At 38.9% G+C, this 16,311-nt stretch overlaps 1 protein-coding gene across 1 annotated transcript in view; it reads right to left on the bottom strand.

The window, feature by feature from the left end:
* Nucleotides 1-16,311, bottom strand: part of smpd3 (sphingomyelin phosphodiesterase 3) — a 65,409-nt gene that overhangs the window by 11,939 nt on the left and 37,159 nt on the right. The window contains exon 5 of the mRNA XM_079346635.1: nucleotides 723-798. Coding sequence (XP_079202761.1) covers nucleotides 723-798 — 76 coding nt within the window. The remainder of the gene's footprint in view (nucleotides 1-722; nucleotides 799-16,311) is intronic.

Below are 16,311 nucleotides of genomic sequence, written 5' to 3'. Positions count from 1 at the left end.
TACAGTAAATGAAAACCACTTTCTGACCAATCAGAGTACAGTGTTTGCTGTAGTTAGTCAATCAAACTGCATCACATAATCTTACAATCAAACACAGCCTGTGATTACTCATGCACAATTATTCCTTTCTCTTGGAAAAGAATCAGGTCTCTGTGCTCCATCCCCTATTTTCATACCAGTTCTTGCCGTCTTGCCCCTACTACCCCCATTCCCCCAAAGGCTTTGTGTTTGATGTATCTTTAGAAACAGCCCAGGCACTGCTATATTTAGACCAGAGAGAAGCGTAGGAGGAGCCCAGAATAGCACAAGAAGGGGGAGACGTGTCTTTGGTAAAAAATGAGGGGGGCATCAACCAGAGGCTTTATATAGGGCTATGACGCCTTAAACAGCTTGAGCAGGTCGCCATGGGAACAGCAGGATGGGGCACACACAGGTTTTGATGTGCCCATTTCTCTAGCTATCTTAAAGTGCAAACACACACTTACTCAAACACTGGGCAGTATGTGGAAAGCTGGTTGGTTGTAGCTGTCTGGCTGTTCCGGAGAGAGATAATCACCAAGACAAACACAAATAGCTCGGATGTTCTACACTCCTAATTCAAACCAGCCTTGGAGAAACGCAAATGGCCATAATGAAATCATATACATAAATCTGTGTTTGATTATGTGCATGTGTGTGTTTTTGATATGTCAAGACTGATCCTGTAAAATATAAAAGTGTACCTTCAATGGCATGGAGATGTGTAGACGTGAGATATCCCACAACCCTTTGCTCCTGATGGGAGGTGCCAACATGGACCTGCAGGGAAATAGAGACAAACATGACATGAAGTCACTTCATTGCGTTCAAAGTTTTTACATCAAGGCTCTCTGAACATGTGTGTTTGAGTGTGTACAGTGTGCCAGGTAACAACACTACCAATTAGCTGAAATGATAGATCCCTTTGGGGAGACTCATTACAGCACTTATTTAAACGCCACAAGTAAGGTGAGTTAAACAAAACATCATTACAGTAACTAATAAGAACACGTGCAATGAAAAGCACATAGCATGATGACCAGCAGTGAGGAATACAACTTCTTAGGTAATTTGTAACCTTATTCCTCTTTTCTTGTCTTCAGTAAAGCATGATATTCATTCCCATTAAGAGTTCAATTGATCATATCTTTGACTATGATTTGAAGGGTGTGGGTGTCCGTGATTGATGAGTTGCTGCCATGTAAATTGTCAACTCTAATATAACAGGAGATTTTACTAATTTCCTTTCGGTCTAAATATATAGTCATTTAAAAAAACCCAAAACAACACAAGTTGGCTACATAAAACTTGGACTCAATATAGTTGAATAACTTATTGATGTCATGTTCACATTCCAAAACAAATGTAGAAGAGGACCCAAGACAAATACATTTATTATGCAAAAGGCCGAAAGGTAAAAAAACAGACACACAACAGAAGGAAGCATTTGAATAGTCTTTTTTGCTTAGGAAGGTTCCTTACTGAGTGAAATGACCCAGGAGTATTTAAGTGGCGGCCATGATTAGCGCTGTCCAAATTCTCTAAAAGTTAAGGAAAGGTCAATGCTCGCACATCCGACCGTGGTTTATTTATTGATTTGACTTATAATTTATTATTGTGTGTGAAGAAGGTGAACATTGGTTTTATACATTTTTGTATCATGTTTAGTGCAGATGCTTTGCTGTTGTTTGATGTTGATTCCTGAGAAATTGTAAAATTAAGTTGTTAATAAAAAAGAAAAGAAAATAACAGAAGATGTTACTGCAATAATATGCCTTGAACAAGTTCCATCAATCTTAAACCCAGAGGTGAACTATGAACTTGTTGTAAAATGATCAAAGTGAAGTATCCTATAATCCTTTTATTTCAATTCCAACCTTGGGGTAATTAGGATTATTTTACAGGTAAGAAGAAACAGAGGAAAGTTTTTTTAGATACGCTTTTAGCAGTTCATTTTCAGAAAATTATAGTTTCACCACGGCAGACTCACATCATTAACCTTCGTCGTCGCATAATTAGGTCACCTAGTGGAAATGCAGTTGGATTATCAGAGCAACACGGTCGCCTTCCTCTTAGTCCTTTATGAATTCTCTTAAGACCTGTCCTTAACCTCATGAAGTTTTTCAACGGGTCAAGGTAAAGGCAGAGAGGATTTTGAAAGGGTATAGGAGGGATGATCCAAAGACTAATTAACTGGGTGAACAAACAGGTGTGACAAACGAGACACATGGTGAAACAGGTAAAGGTAATCAACAAAGCAGGGAAACTTACAAAGGGAGGAAGTAAGACAAGACATGATAGAAAGTGGCAACTTCAAAACAAAACCAGAAACACTGAATTAGAATATCACAACAATACACAACGGGAAGACATGGAGGGTGAAATGACAAAATAAAAGAGGAAAAAATAAAACTCAACTTTACTAGGGAAACAAGCAGAAAAAGAAAATGAACAAATAAGACACACAAATGTCAATGAAAGCAAGAAAAGAAGGAATAAACTCCACAAACAAGAGTAAACAATGACAATAAAAGTTAAAGTAGATCTTTGATTGAGCCATGACATTTTAAAATAAAAAGGGATGGAAACTGTTTTAAAGCTGTAAATAGCACGATTTATAGTTTAAGACTGTATAAAATGTTTTGTTTTTGATCATTATGTTTACTTGGCACGTTCTACACTTGCCAATTGTTAATAATATGTCTGCAATCCTCCTCTTGTACACTGACTGTTTTTTTCCCACATGATTACAGGCTGCTGCAGCAGGAACATAATCATGCATCTATGCAGTGGACTGATGTGGCTATAAAAAGGCAAGATGCAGGAAGTACTGCTGTCTGCTGAGAGCTGTGTTGTCTCTTCTGATGAGCGTCCAACAGCTCGATGCGAGGTTTGGCTCCGGTGTTGAGTTTAAAACATGGAGAAGCACTTTCACTCTTTATTTCAGGAGATACATCTTTTTCATGTTACTCTTGGTATAATGAGATAATTTTAGTTCTCCCCTTATGTAAGAATATAATGTCTGATATGCCACAGTAATTTCCCTTTTCACATTTAAATCCGTTCTTTTTAATAGTAATGCCTCTATTTTAGCTGTGTTTTTTCTGTACTTTACAGAAATCATTTGTCAACCAAGAACAAAACTGAAGTTTTTTTCTTTTTCTATATTTTTTTCCTTCTTGATCAGTTTAAGTCAAAGCACAATAGTCAAGCTGTCAGTCAGTTTGCTCACAAAGTTCAGTCCACATTCCACGCAACTGTGTCAAGAATAATTTGTCAAATAAATCAATGTTCCCCTAAAGATAAATTGTATTGTTTATGTGCTTATTATTGTTTGCAAAGCTATTTAAAAACTGAGAACATGTGAAACATTGTGTCTCTCTGCAACAGTCTGTGAGCATAGTGATCGTTAACACGTTAGTATGTTGAGGTTGCCATTTATTGTAGAGCACACACTTTGTTGACGTCTCGTGACGCATTTCCTGCTGCTTTTCCGAGCTGCTGTAACAGCTATTTAGACTCTGAACCTTGTTGTACACGATATAATTCAGGACATTAAAGAGCTTGTTTACACTGTCATAAGAAGTAATTGCAAAGGTAATGCAAAGTAGCAAATCCTATTTACATGCATTCATACCAAGCAGCAGGAGCAACTTGGGGTTAAGTGTCTTGCACAAGCACAGATTATGCTGCAGGAGCTGGGGATCAAAGCCCTGAACAACTCTACCAACTGGACAACAGCCGACCATGCCTGGGTAGAATTTTTAAAAAGCCTACAGCATGAAAGGAAACAACTGAATTTGGGATATGTAAAAATACAAATTGCATACCTAAACAGATACAGTATTGTCATATTGAGACATACAGAATACTAGGTACTAGATTTTATGTTACATTACAAAGATACCTAATTCGGGTCAGCTTCTGAAAAGTGTAAACATTGTATACTGGTTTCACACAGGTATTACAACATTAGGCCGAAGGACTGTTTCAAGTGTTTTTAAGTGTTTGACCATGAGGATGGGAATAAGAATAGGCACGGTTTCAATAAAAAGAAAAGGCCTCTTTATCCGTAAAAATGGTCTGGAATCTGTTTTGTAAGAAAAAAACAATGCGTTTGAAATATTGACATTTTATGCCGCATTATGAATGGGCTGCTGTTCTCCCAGGGGCATTGAACATTCTACTTCAGCGGGAAAATAATGTCAAATATTGATTGCAGTCATGAAAAGGCATTGGTCATACCTAAGTGGGCGTCTATGGATCTTCTATAAATGAGGCAGGCTGACTCAATCCTCACAAGATAAATAAAGCTGAAGTTTTTATTTTTTGCAGCATGTCCTCGTTCACTTTATATATTTTTCAGTAAATCTTCTCGACAGCAGTCCTCCATTTCCTGCGCAGTGGTGTGTGTTTGCAAAGCTGCAGTAAATGGAACATCAGTGGAGATTTAATCAGACACCTTTAGCATCAGAGCTGAGGAGTCCTTCAGCCTCACAGAAACAAGACACGCAGCCTGGCTGAGGCTGGCAGTGCTCAAGTGCTGGTGGGTGGATGCAGACTGATGATGAGGAGGAGGAATAAAGGGTTGCAAAGAAAGGGAGATGATGATTAAGGGGAGGTTAGTTTGAAGTGGAAAGGTGGCTGAATGGAGTAGCTGGAGACTTGTAGACAGGACTGAATACACCCTGTCATGGCCACCTTAAAGACAGCCTTGGACAGTCATCAGACACTAGGTCCATTTTTTTCAGTTCAAGACTACTTGTTTTGAAAAAGGGGATATAATTAACCAACAATGTAGGACCTATTCTGAGACGTAATCCACACCACAACCTTTATTTGAAAGTCTTTTACCAGTGGCTGTCCAGACTTTCATTCCATCATCATTGCATTGGGAGAGATAAACACAAAGTGCAGACTACCAAACAGGGCTGTAAATGGTTGTCTGTTCTCTCCTTGGGTTCCTACAGTTGGCGTACGTTCATGGAAAAACCCAGAAACAATGGTGAAGTTTGTTGGCCAACTCCTGCTCAACATACATAATTAATTGCAGAAACAACCACTATGAACCAAGGATATTAGGGACTGATGTTGAAAAGTATCCCCCATTTGACAAAATGACATACAGTGAGAGCTGTCAGGAAACTGTTCTGCCATCTTTCTTTTCACACACAAACTTGCCATTACTGTGAGGTGAAGATAGAGAATGTGGCCAAGGACAAAGGGTGAAATTTGTGAAACTATATATAAAACGGATGCCCAACACATCACACTCTGAAAAGCATCCCTGCCAGAGTGGAAAAAGAGGCCCCACTTAAGCATCCAAAGCCAAAGGAAGCCTAGCTGAAAGCTCAAGACGTTATATTTCAACATTTCAAGGATTATTTTATCCAAAGTCTACCAGAGGAAAAGAAGTACAAACTCACGACTGTCTGTCCGTCTCAATTTCCCTTGCATTGCTTTTCTGAACTTATACCACTGAATGGTAAGACGCTGATAAAAATCTATGCCATGTAAATCTCTTTAATGCCTCAACATCTGAGTCTGGAAAATTTTCGGCCGAACACTGAAATACATTAATTTCCTGCGCAATTCTGAGCAAAGTAAGGAAAGTGCTGTTTGACATAAAGATGCATAGACGATGAGGAGAGGAAGCGGGTGTGTATTAGGTGATATATCAGCAGTCTATATGTTTAATCTAAACTGAGAAGAGGGGGCCACCAGAAGAAACTAAAACTTCATAGAGAACAAGTTAGATGACAGAGACATGACAGCCACACTCTGGATGATGCAGTACTCTTTGGGCAGTACAAACAGAGCACAGTACTGAGGACCACAGGGCGTGGGCAGGGAGGAAGATAGAGGAACACTCCTTATCTATTTTCCTTTCACACAACATTGTTATACGCTACTTTCACTGACTTTAAGCTTGAATGTGATCAACTTTGAGGGTAACATTTAACACTTTTGTGCCTGCTTTCCAAGCTTTGTCAAACAGATGACTGTTGCTGTTTGCAATAACACTAATGTCACACTAATGTGCTGTAAAACCAAAATGAAAAACTGTGATGTTAACAAAGCTCTCAACACCTCAGAGTAACTGCACTCATGTGATAATTCCTGCCATTTATTCTCTACAAATTACACCTTTTACAAGCTGTAATTGACCCGATAGAAACTCGCCTCCTGCAGGCAATCCATAGAAAATGTTATTTGAATATCCCTGTTTCAATTGATCTACCATCAAATGTGTAGGCAGAGTGACATGCATTCTTAAAGAAAGTCAATGTAGCAATTTTTCATGACAATATAACCATTTTCACATAATGGACCCCTGAAAATGTCAAGACAATTTCAGCAGAACTGCTGTGGAGATTCTCCTTGCTGTTCACATATGCTCCTCACAGTGGGAGACTATCTGTGAGTTGCGATGTAGCATTGATATAATATATATTGAAGATGTCAACAAATCGCATGAAGATAATATTGCCAAACGGGAAAACTTAAAAAAAATGCAGCCAGTTAATTACGTGCATGGAGATCATAGCGGTCGCGTGCTTACGCAATGACTACAGTCACAGAATAAACTTTGCCACCCCCTCCCATTGGCTCAAGCTGAAATTTCCGCATAATACCCTGCTGCATTCTCACTCCAGCTCACTCAGACATGCTGGGAAAGAAAATACTCTGGTCTGGCAGGAGAAACTCCGGATGAAGAGCGAGTGAAAAATTCAGCTGTTTGTGCACAGAGGTTTTCAGGAGTTTTCTGCAAGTGAAAAAGCCCTATATGATGGCACTGTCTTGGAATAATTATAATAATAATGCCATTTAAAACAAGGGGTAAATTAAGTGGCAGTGGGCAGTCAGCAACACGGCTTGAGATGTATTTTGGAGTCCTACATAAATCGATACTATGAAAATAGTATCAGGGATAACAGTTTATCACTTACTAACTGCTAGGCCAACTGGTGCTCCCAATAAAATCACTTTAAAACAGTGTGGCTTTAAACTGTTTCAATATTTAGAACAATGTTTTGGAGAAACCGAACTATGAACGTTGCTTGAATAAGACTCACACTGCTATGTTACAGCTGCTCACATTCCTTTCAGTGGTTTCTTTACATTGACTCAAAAACATGCTCATTTTGTGACGCTCTCATTTAGTCAAATGAATGTGCGTTGTTTACGATCAAATCATGCCTGACAGAGTAAAGAACAAACCTCAACAGTTATCTCTGTGGCGAATTAATCATGGTGTTAAAGCATTGGGGGAGGGGGACTTTCATTTAGACAGATGAAGGCTGATAGGCAATAAGGAGATGGCTGTTTTGGCTGGCTGTCTGCGCTGAGCTCTAAATGAAAAAAATCTTAAAAGCCACAATAAAGCATTAGCCTGATTAGCTAGAATTAAATAGCAAATATAAAAATCACTTTGTAGCCTGAAGTACAGTAAATACGCCTCAGAGAAAAGACCCTACATTTCCCTTAGAATATTCAAGGCACTTATTCAATTGCTCTTAATGGAGCAAGTGTTTTGTAAGAATGGGTTTCCAAGAGAGGACATCAAGTTGTCCAATTCTTTTTTTTTTTACTGTGGATGGTACATTCACTTCTCTTATAATCTTGCATAAGATGTGAGTCAGTGAACAAATGTGAGGCTTTGTTGGACTGCTAAACTATGCAAAACACACTTTTTTATGTTTCACAAAGGCTTTAAAACATTATACAATATCAACCACGATCTACTCAAAATTTCCAAGAACAGTGCTCCTCTGCAGTTACCTATGGAGGGGAAATAAAAGGGCTACCTTATTTATAGTGAATGACAATGAACGGGCAGTAGACTTGAATTTCCCTCGGGATCAATAAAGTATCTATCTATCTATCTATCTATCTATCTATCTATCTATCTATCTATCTATCTATCTATCTATCTATCTATCTATCTATCTATCTATCTATCTATCTATCTATCTATCTATCTATCTATCGATCTATCTATCTATCTATCTATCTATCTATCTAGACTGATGAAGAACGCACGCCTGCACACTTGATCAATAGGATGACAGAATGTCATGTTGGACTCCCCTGCTGAACAATAACTAGTCAAAAAGTCATGGATGGACTAAACATGTGATGCTTGCACTTTAAAACCTTCTGTAGATTTTATTCAAAGTCCTTATTTTATTCCATGTGTGCAAGTTCTCACTTGATACATTTAAACGTGTGACTGTGGTGTAGTGGTGGAGTAAGTGGTCTCTTAACCGGAAGGTCAGTGGCTCGATCCCCAGCTCCTGCTGTTGTGGAAGACATGTAACTCAAAGTTGCTCCCTCTCAGTTGGTGATGTATAAATGTGCATGGATAGGATGATCTTAGACTTACATAGCAGCCTCTCCTAAAAATGCTTTGATTAGTCAGCAGATTAGAAAAGTTTCATGCAAGTTGAAATCCATTCAACATTTAACGCGCACACACACACACACACACACACACACACACACACACAGACACACACACACACACACACACACACACACACACACACACACACACACACACGCACACACACAGACAGAGAAATAAAAGTAATATGAAGCCTCTCTTCCAACTCTCAGCAGGAAAGCAAAGTACTGAAATACCTTATCAGTTGTTTTAGATACATTTGGCCAACCTAAATTAAATCTATAAATATTCAAGAGTCCAAACACACAATAACAATTACACAAGAGCCAATGTTTGTATTACATTATTTTTATTTCTCCATTGCTATTTATTTCTCACTTTGAGTTTCTCTCACCACAGGGATCATTAAAGTTTAATCTAATCATCTCATCTTTCCTTTTCCCCCTCTCTTTCCAAAACTGCCCTCATTCTTTCCCTTTCTGTTGCTCCTCCTCCTCCTGCCTCTCTATCTGCATGATGTGCTCTCTATTAATATTTCAGGGCCTTATCTATGCTTCAATAGCTGTGTGTGCACCCTGAAACTGACAAGTGGCCTTAAGGGATTGTTATAAGTGTGTGTCTGTGTATCCGTGCATACAAGAAAGAAAGGACTATCAATGTTTGTGCAGCTAGGCTGTCTGCGAAGGATGAAATTCAAATGATACAAAAGCTCATGGAAATCTGCACGAGAAACCTTAAACAATTTATGCTGATGTGTGTTGAAAGTGTTGTACCTCCTGTGCTCTTTAGCACAAAAAAAGTGAAATGAAATAAACGACATTCCTTTAAAATTGAAAGAGAAATTAAGTCAAGATTCAGGATATAACATGACTTCCTCTCATTACGCGGCATTGAGACACAACAGAGCGGAACTGGAGTGAGCCATGAGAGACGATTTCACACTATAAGCAAACCAAAAGCCTAATTATGAAACCTCCGAGGCTGCTGTAGCTAATTATCTTAACTTTACCATCAGACGAGGAGTGAGCAGAGATTTCACCTCACATTAGTTGCATGAGATTTCAAACCGAGTAGCAAAATTGTCGTGATGACAGCGAGGCAGTAGAGGGCTGCAGGCTGACTGATGAGCTGTGGATTTTCTCATTTTCAGATGAACAAAACCACATTCTTAATTTTCAGTCGTTTCAATTTAAACTTTAGCACATCTGTTATCTTTAGCAACATGATTCAGACTCTCGTATTTAGAAGACTGGATTTTAATGAACTGTTACCGAAAATGTGTCTCTTCACTTAAGCTGGCCACACACGAGAGGGTTTTCAAATCTTAACCAATTTTTAAAACATTGAAGACCACCGAAATACAAAGTTTCAACCGATTTTTATACAATCCTGAAATACACACACTTTACGACTCACCCAGACTGAGAGACCACACACCTGCCGTTTGTGATAATGATAACCCGGACAGTATCTCCAACAAACTCACTTGATCAAATGTGCTTTCAGAAGAAAATCAAGAAATACTACTGACATCTTCAGCTGCCTCTCCCGTTACGTGTTTTGCAGCAAAAATCAGGAAATGAGAGAAACAATATGGATGAAATATTGGAGACAGATTGTCAGAGTACACAAAACCTTGCTAGTGACGCGTCCAAGTCTGCTGATCTTATTGGCTGCTGTGGTTATTCTTTCAGAGACAGTCCGACCAGGTTGATATTTACGATTCAAGATCGGGGAGGCTTCAGATCGATCGGGAACAGTTAAATAATTGCAGTGACACCACACACTTGAGGATTCTTTGGACAAAAAAACAGAGTAGCCAAGACAAGTGTCGATCCTTAAAACTTCTAGTTTGTGTCCACTTTTAAAGAGCCCTCAGGTCCATTGAATATGAATATGAATACTATACTCAGTGGCATCCATTCCAAGAGCGCTTGCTGTTGAATTATTCTCCAGTGGGGGACAACATTTTCTACAGATGGACCAGGATCTACTACTTAGCATGTTCGCGTGATGATAACACATATCAATATAGTTCATATCTGGACAACCGCAAGACTCAAGTCTGTTGAGACAAACTCAAGACAAGGTGTAGGCCATCCATAACAAATTCATGGATATAATCAATGATGACAAACCACTTCTCAAGTCTGTTGAGGCAAGTTTCAATCAAGACAAGTTAATCAGGTTCAGCTCAAGCCATGTTGCAGACAGAGTTAAAGACAACTTTAGGTTTAAGCTATCTGAGCTCAAGATGGAAGCCGAGCAGGACAAAGTTGTGATCCCTTCTTTTTAACTTAAAATGTACTCTTCAGAGGGCTAAAGTCATGAACAGTTCTGTCAAATCCTAAATTTAGTTGAGACAAGGTTAATGATTGGGATTCATTCCATTGAAATCCAGGTCTTTGATCAATCAAAAAAGTTTTTAGCGTCCCAAAAGTTATTTTTTTCAAATCAGTTACGATTTTTTCAGATCTGTCAAATTCGCGATCAATTTTTGTTCTCGTTAAATAACAGCACTTGGATACAAATACAAACCTTGAAGTGAAAAGAGACTACTCTTCAGAGCTTTGGGCCTCTTGTGTTGCTTTAACATTGGGCAGTGTTTGTGAGGTTTTGCAATAAGAGACAAGTCAAAATCTAGCTGGCGTGAATAGAAGAGCAATTTGTGCACATCATTTAAGTTGACCTTAATGATGAATGGAGATCCTTTTGGTTGTATAAGGTCGGGGTGGATTCAGGGAAACTCCCATTGATTCTTTCTATCCAATCTAGATTGGAGTGTGCCCTTGTTTGGAAGCCTAATCTTCTGTAAAGCATTCAAACTGTACACACACACACACACACAAACACACACACACACACACACACACACACACACACACACACACACACACACACACACACACAAACACACACACACACACACACACACACACACACAAACACACACACACACACACACACACACACAAACACACACACACACACACACACACACACACACAAACACACATGCACACGCGACTCTTCAACCATGCACTTAGTAGTTTGAAATAATTATAAGAGAGGATAAATGTTGGGACTGAAAAGCTTTAATTACGGAGCCAGAGCTGGCTCTCTCTTCAGGGAAACATTTTTAATTAATAATCTATCTCTGCATCTCTCTCTCTCTCTCTCTCTCTCTCTCTCTCTCTCTCTCTCTCTCTCCCACCCTATCACTCACTTTCTTTCTAGTGCATCATTTCTTGACAATTTAGTCAATTCAGACTTATGTTGCTGACCTAATGTTGCTCTGCAGGTAAATACATCCACGGGTAAATAATGAGAATGTGTTTGTGCCCCATATGCTGAGACTGCTTTCATACAACGAGAACAGAATCACAAGTGGAAAAAAAGAAGACGATGAATTAAATAAGATTATTTCACATCATGATTTTATCGCTTTCAAAAATCAGTTAATTATTTTTGAAACTTTTAAATGTGCTCGATGCCTTCATGTGCAGTGACTGCATGTTCAACACTCTCATAGAGGACAAGTATTTAAGCACTGAGCACACTATTGAAAACTATGGATGCCATAAAAGCGTCATCGTCTTCGGTTGGTACTCCAAAAATGAATCTGTTTAGTTCTTTTTTTTTTTTTTTTTGGACCAATTTCCCAGGTGAATAAGCGCCATATATACACCCAGATTGAAACCAGGATTATGCTGAAGGAACAATGAAGTCAGGTAATTGAAGCTTTAAACAAAAGTAATCCAAACTGAAATAATGACAAATTAAGAAAGTCAAGAGACTCTTATTTGAAAGTAATGTAACACATTGACGAAAGCATCTGTGGTGATTAAATGTGCAAAGCCTTTTAATAATATGCAATATTTTACTCATTACTGACTAAGTGTGTGGTTATATGAAATGGACAAAGTGAACTAAAAGAAAAGAACTAACACACTTGTTTCAGGTCAGTGAAAGATCATGTTTAAAGCATGTGAACATTTGCATGCATGACTCTGACGGAGGCCAACTCATGTATCTGTAAGGAGTCAGATTTCCTTCATGCCAAATCACCCTGACCTCCACATCCTTAGCTGTTAGCCTGAGGACACAAACTCCCTCATTTCTGTACTGGCACTCAATGTTTGAGTTGGACGTTAATCTTGATTTTTAGAATCAACCAGCAGGGGCATAATTCCTCCAGACACAAGACTGCTTGGCCGGATGTTTTATTAGTAGGACTCATGGTTGATCCCTTAGGCTACATAAGTTCTTACTACCCACATAACATTTTTGACAGTTTCCAAAAACAAGCTTTGCTTATGTTGGATTCAGTTGGGTGGGTATTCAACAACACCATGACAAGTCCTTGCATTCTTTGTGACGCAGTTTTTGATAGATTGACGCCTGCCAATTAGATCAATCAGGAATCATAATATGGGCTTAATATTATTTGAATCAATTCTTTGATTATTTAGTCTGTTTTTAGTCACAAGAGCTTTTAAAATAATACTTTTACTGTTTTTTGTGATGTATATGTACCAAGTTAAGACACTTGAGTTTGGATGGTTTAACTGTTTTCCTGCGAGAGAGGCCGCTTTAAATATTGAAATAAATAGAAAAAATGTAATGGTTTGCAGGAATTCTTATGGATCTAAATGCTGAATAGACAAAGAAATGTTCCCCTATCTAAACCCTATCAACACCAAATCATTTGACGATGGTGTAAAAGCACCATGATAATGTCTCGAAAAAAAAAAAAGCATGGCATGATGAGTTGAAAGCAAATTTAAAGTCAAAATGTTCAGAATCCTCAATTTAACATTGACTTTTGACTCAGCTTGTGATGGAGCTTAAAGAACATACATGGAGCCACTGCAGCTGTGAGCAGAAACACAGCATGAACATCAGGTACATCAAATGAACTGATTCCAATGAGATGCATCACAGCTGGTGGCAAAGTGAGCCAGAGTTTCTCTTAGCAATGAGGCATGAGTGACCAAAGGACCACGGAGGGGAAGTGAGGGTTTATAACAAGATGCTGCCTTGGAGGGCCGCCAAGACGTCTGCAGGATGGAGAGAGACGAGGAGTGAAAAACAAGCACATCAAAGCCTGCAGCTGGCTGGGAGACACAGCTGGTATAAGGACGGGGCCAGTACAAGCCAATGGTGAGCAATGTTTCATTGATGAGAACAACAACACGCAGTTAGAACAGAGACTGAAGAAGCAGAACATGGCTTTAAAAGCTCCTGTCACATATTTCCATTTGAAATTTTGCTATTAGATTAATTTGCTTAGGCACTTAAAGAAAGGGCAGAACTCACTCACTTTACCACAAAGACATTAGAGTCAGCTTGTATGGGCAGAATCCTTGAAAATTAATGTGGAACATGAGTCTAATTACAGACCTTATGAATCTCCAGCCGAACATTAGGGTGACTTACTAAGATTTCATTTTCTAATTTTCTTTACATACAGTGGGTACAGGAAGTATTCATACCCCTTTAAATGTTTCACTCTTTGTTTCATTGCAGTCATTTGCTCAAATTAAATCATATTTCTCATGAATGTACACTCAGCACCCCATCTTAACAGCAAAAAAGAAGAAATGGAGACATGTTTGCAAATTTAAAAAAAAAGAAAAGAAAAACTGAAATATCACACAGTCATAAGTATTATTAGAGTTGGCCAAAGAGGAAAGGACATTAAGGCCAAGAAGTTGCCTTTCATGCATGCTCCTCACAGGGGAAGTATCACAACTCTAAATACTCTCTTTCAGTTAAGATTTGGGGGGGGGGGGGGGTCTTTAGTAATTGGATTGTTTTTATAGCAAAGCACAATCCTAGATTAAGTCATCTTAAAGCACGAGACAAGAATTGAGCTTTATTGAGGCAAAACTTTGAAAAAAGAGAAAATAGCCCTCGAAGCAGGTTCAAATCTGACCTTCAGCACTTTGTAGCATGTCATTCTAACTCCCTCATCCCAGATTTGTACTCTACCTACTGTCCTATTCACACAATAAAGGCATAAAGCCCAAAAAATTCTATAAAAAACTCACTTTTGAACAAAATCAAGGCTTACACAGCAATTTACTGCAGCGCTGCAGTAAGTCAATACCATGATGGCAATTTCTAAGCGCCCCAGCTCTCATGTAACATGTATGCCGTATTCAGAACAACACCACGTCACACAATTTCAGTGACACAGCAAGGAACTATAATAATAGTGTGAATGAACTTTAATCAACTGTGAGTGAACACGAGACCAGAACCAGAACTATTGGACCTGAAAACCCACATTTAATATTATAACCACTCTTCATGATTTTCAAGGCAAAGGCTCTAGAGCTATTCAATGTAACGTGTGGCTTTTTCAAAAGTGGGCAATCAGTCCATAGGATGCTGCTTTGGCAGTCCAATCCAGAAAAGATAAGATATATGTGTTATGAACACCTGGGAGTCCTGAAAAAGTTATTCATGTTTTTCTTTTTCTTCTGTAGTGTAGTGTAAGGACGAGCTGAAGACTAAAAGAACAGAAATACATGATTAGGGGAGGACATCTCTGTCAGGTTGGACTGAGAGTCGAGCGAACATGTTCTGGTCGTCAGGAGATTCATTTGATGTAACATGGCTTGTTTTTCATCTCTTTGAGATGAGAGCGAAAGCAGCTTGCATTGAGACATGTTCCTGCCAGCTGGCTGTTATCCAGCTTGTCTTGGGGACCTGGAAAGACCTCCTATCCAAGAGGACTGTAAAACAGGGATGTGAGGTCAGCTTGAACGCTGGAGTGACAGTTCACAAGCAGCAGCACTAACAGGAAGAGACGGTGTCTTTATTAGGTCGGCTATATAAAGGCAAGTACGGTCACAAACAAATAGATGCTCACACACAGCATCAGGTAACATAAAGCGGTGCCCCAGCAGCAACTGGATCAGATCCAGGCTCACATCCTGACAGCCATAGTACGTGTCTGATTAATGAACACACAGGCTATCAACACTCATCACAGGGGCAAGCACACATACAGGAATTACTCACAAACACACAAGCACAAAGACACATACATAAAAACGTCCAACTTCATCACTGATTCAGTGCACGTTGAGTTTATAAGCTCCAGTCTACACTCCACTGTTTCCTCGCCAAGGAGAACTCTGTGTTTTCTGATTACACAGAAAAGAAGTGTGGTTCTGAAGGGGCATGAATCAAACTTAAGCAAGACAAAGTACACTGGCAGCAACTGGAAAAATCTTATTACTCAGAATTTAGCCCATATGTTAAATGGAGCCATGGCATGAAGCTTTCCAGCTCCAATGCGATAAACAGGAAGGAGCATCAACAAGTTTGAAGCATGAACACTGATGGTTTCAGGGATACCAGAAGTGCTCCTGTTGTGACTCTTTCTCACAAGTACTGTAAGGACAGGAGGAGCTCTGTTTTCTTCATTTGAACATTTTGGAATCGGTACCTGAAAACAATGGCCCACAACAAGTCATTCTTTAACACCAAGGATAAGGGGCAGGAATATTATTCTTAAAGACACACTTCTTGATTTGGATCAGCAGCTTTCACAGAATCAAGCTGTTTCTTAATCTCCAGAAACTTTCCCAGAAAGAGCTGAAGTTACATTTAGATATTGTCACCATGACTGATTAATGCAGAGGGGACATGATTCCAAGAGAGCTGAGATTGAACACATTCCCTTCATTTTATTATGAGAAGGACTATTTCAAACACAGGGAAGCAATTTTCAATAAAAGCTTTTTTGATGATATGATCCTATTCATCATTCAGGAAGCCAGAAGGTATATTTTTAAATGAATTAAATTCCTTTTATACTAAACATTTTCTGAGTGCCAGAATCTGGATCATTTTGAGGTTTATGTTTTGAG

This window comes from Symphodus melops (assembly GCF_947650265.1).
Source record: "Symphodus melops genome assembly, chromosome: 6".
Classification (NCBI taxonomy): domain Eukaryota; kingdom Metazoa; phylum Chordata; class Actinopteri; order Labriformes; family Labridae; genus Symphodus; species Symphodus melops.
Note: the sequence above shows the minus strand (reverse complement) of the source record. Positions and strands in the feature narration are given on the sequence as shown.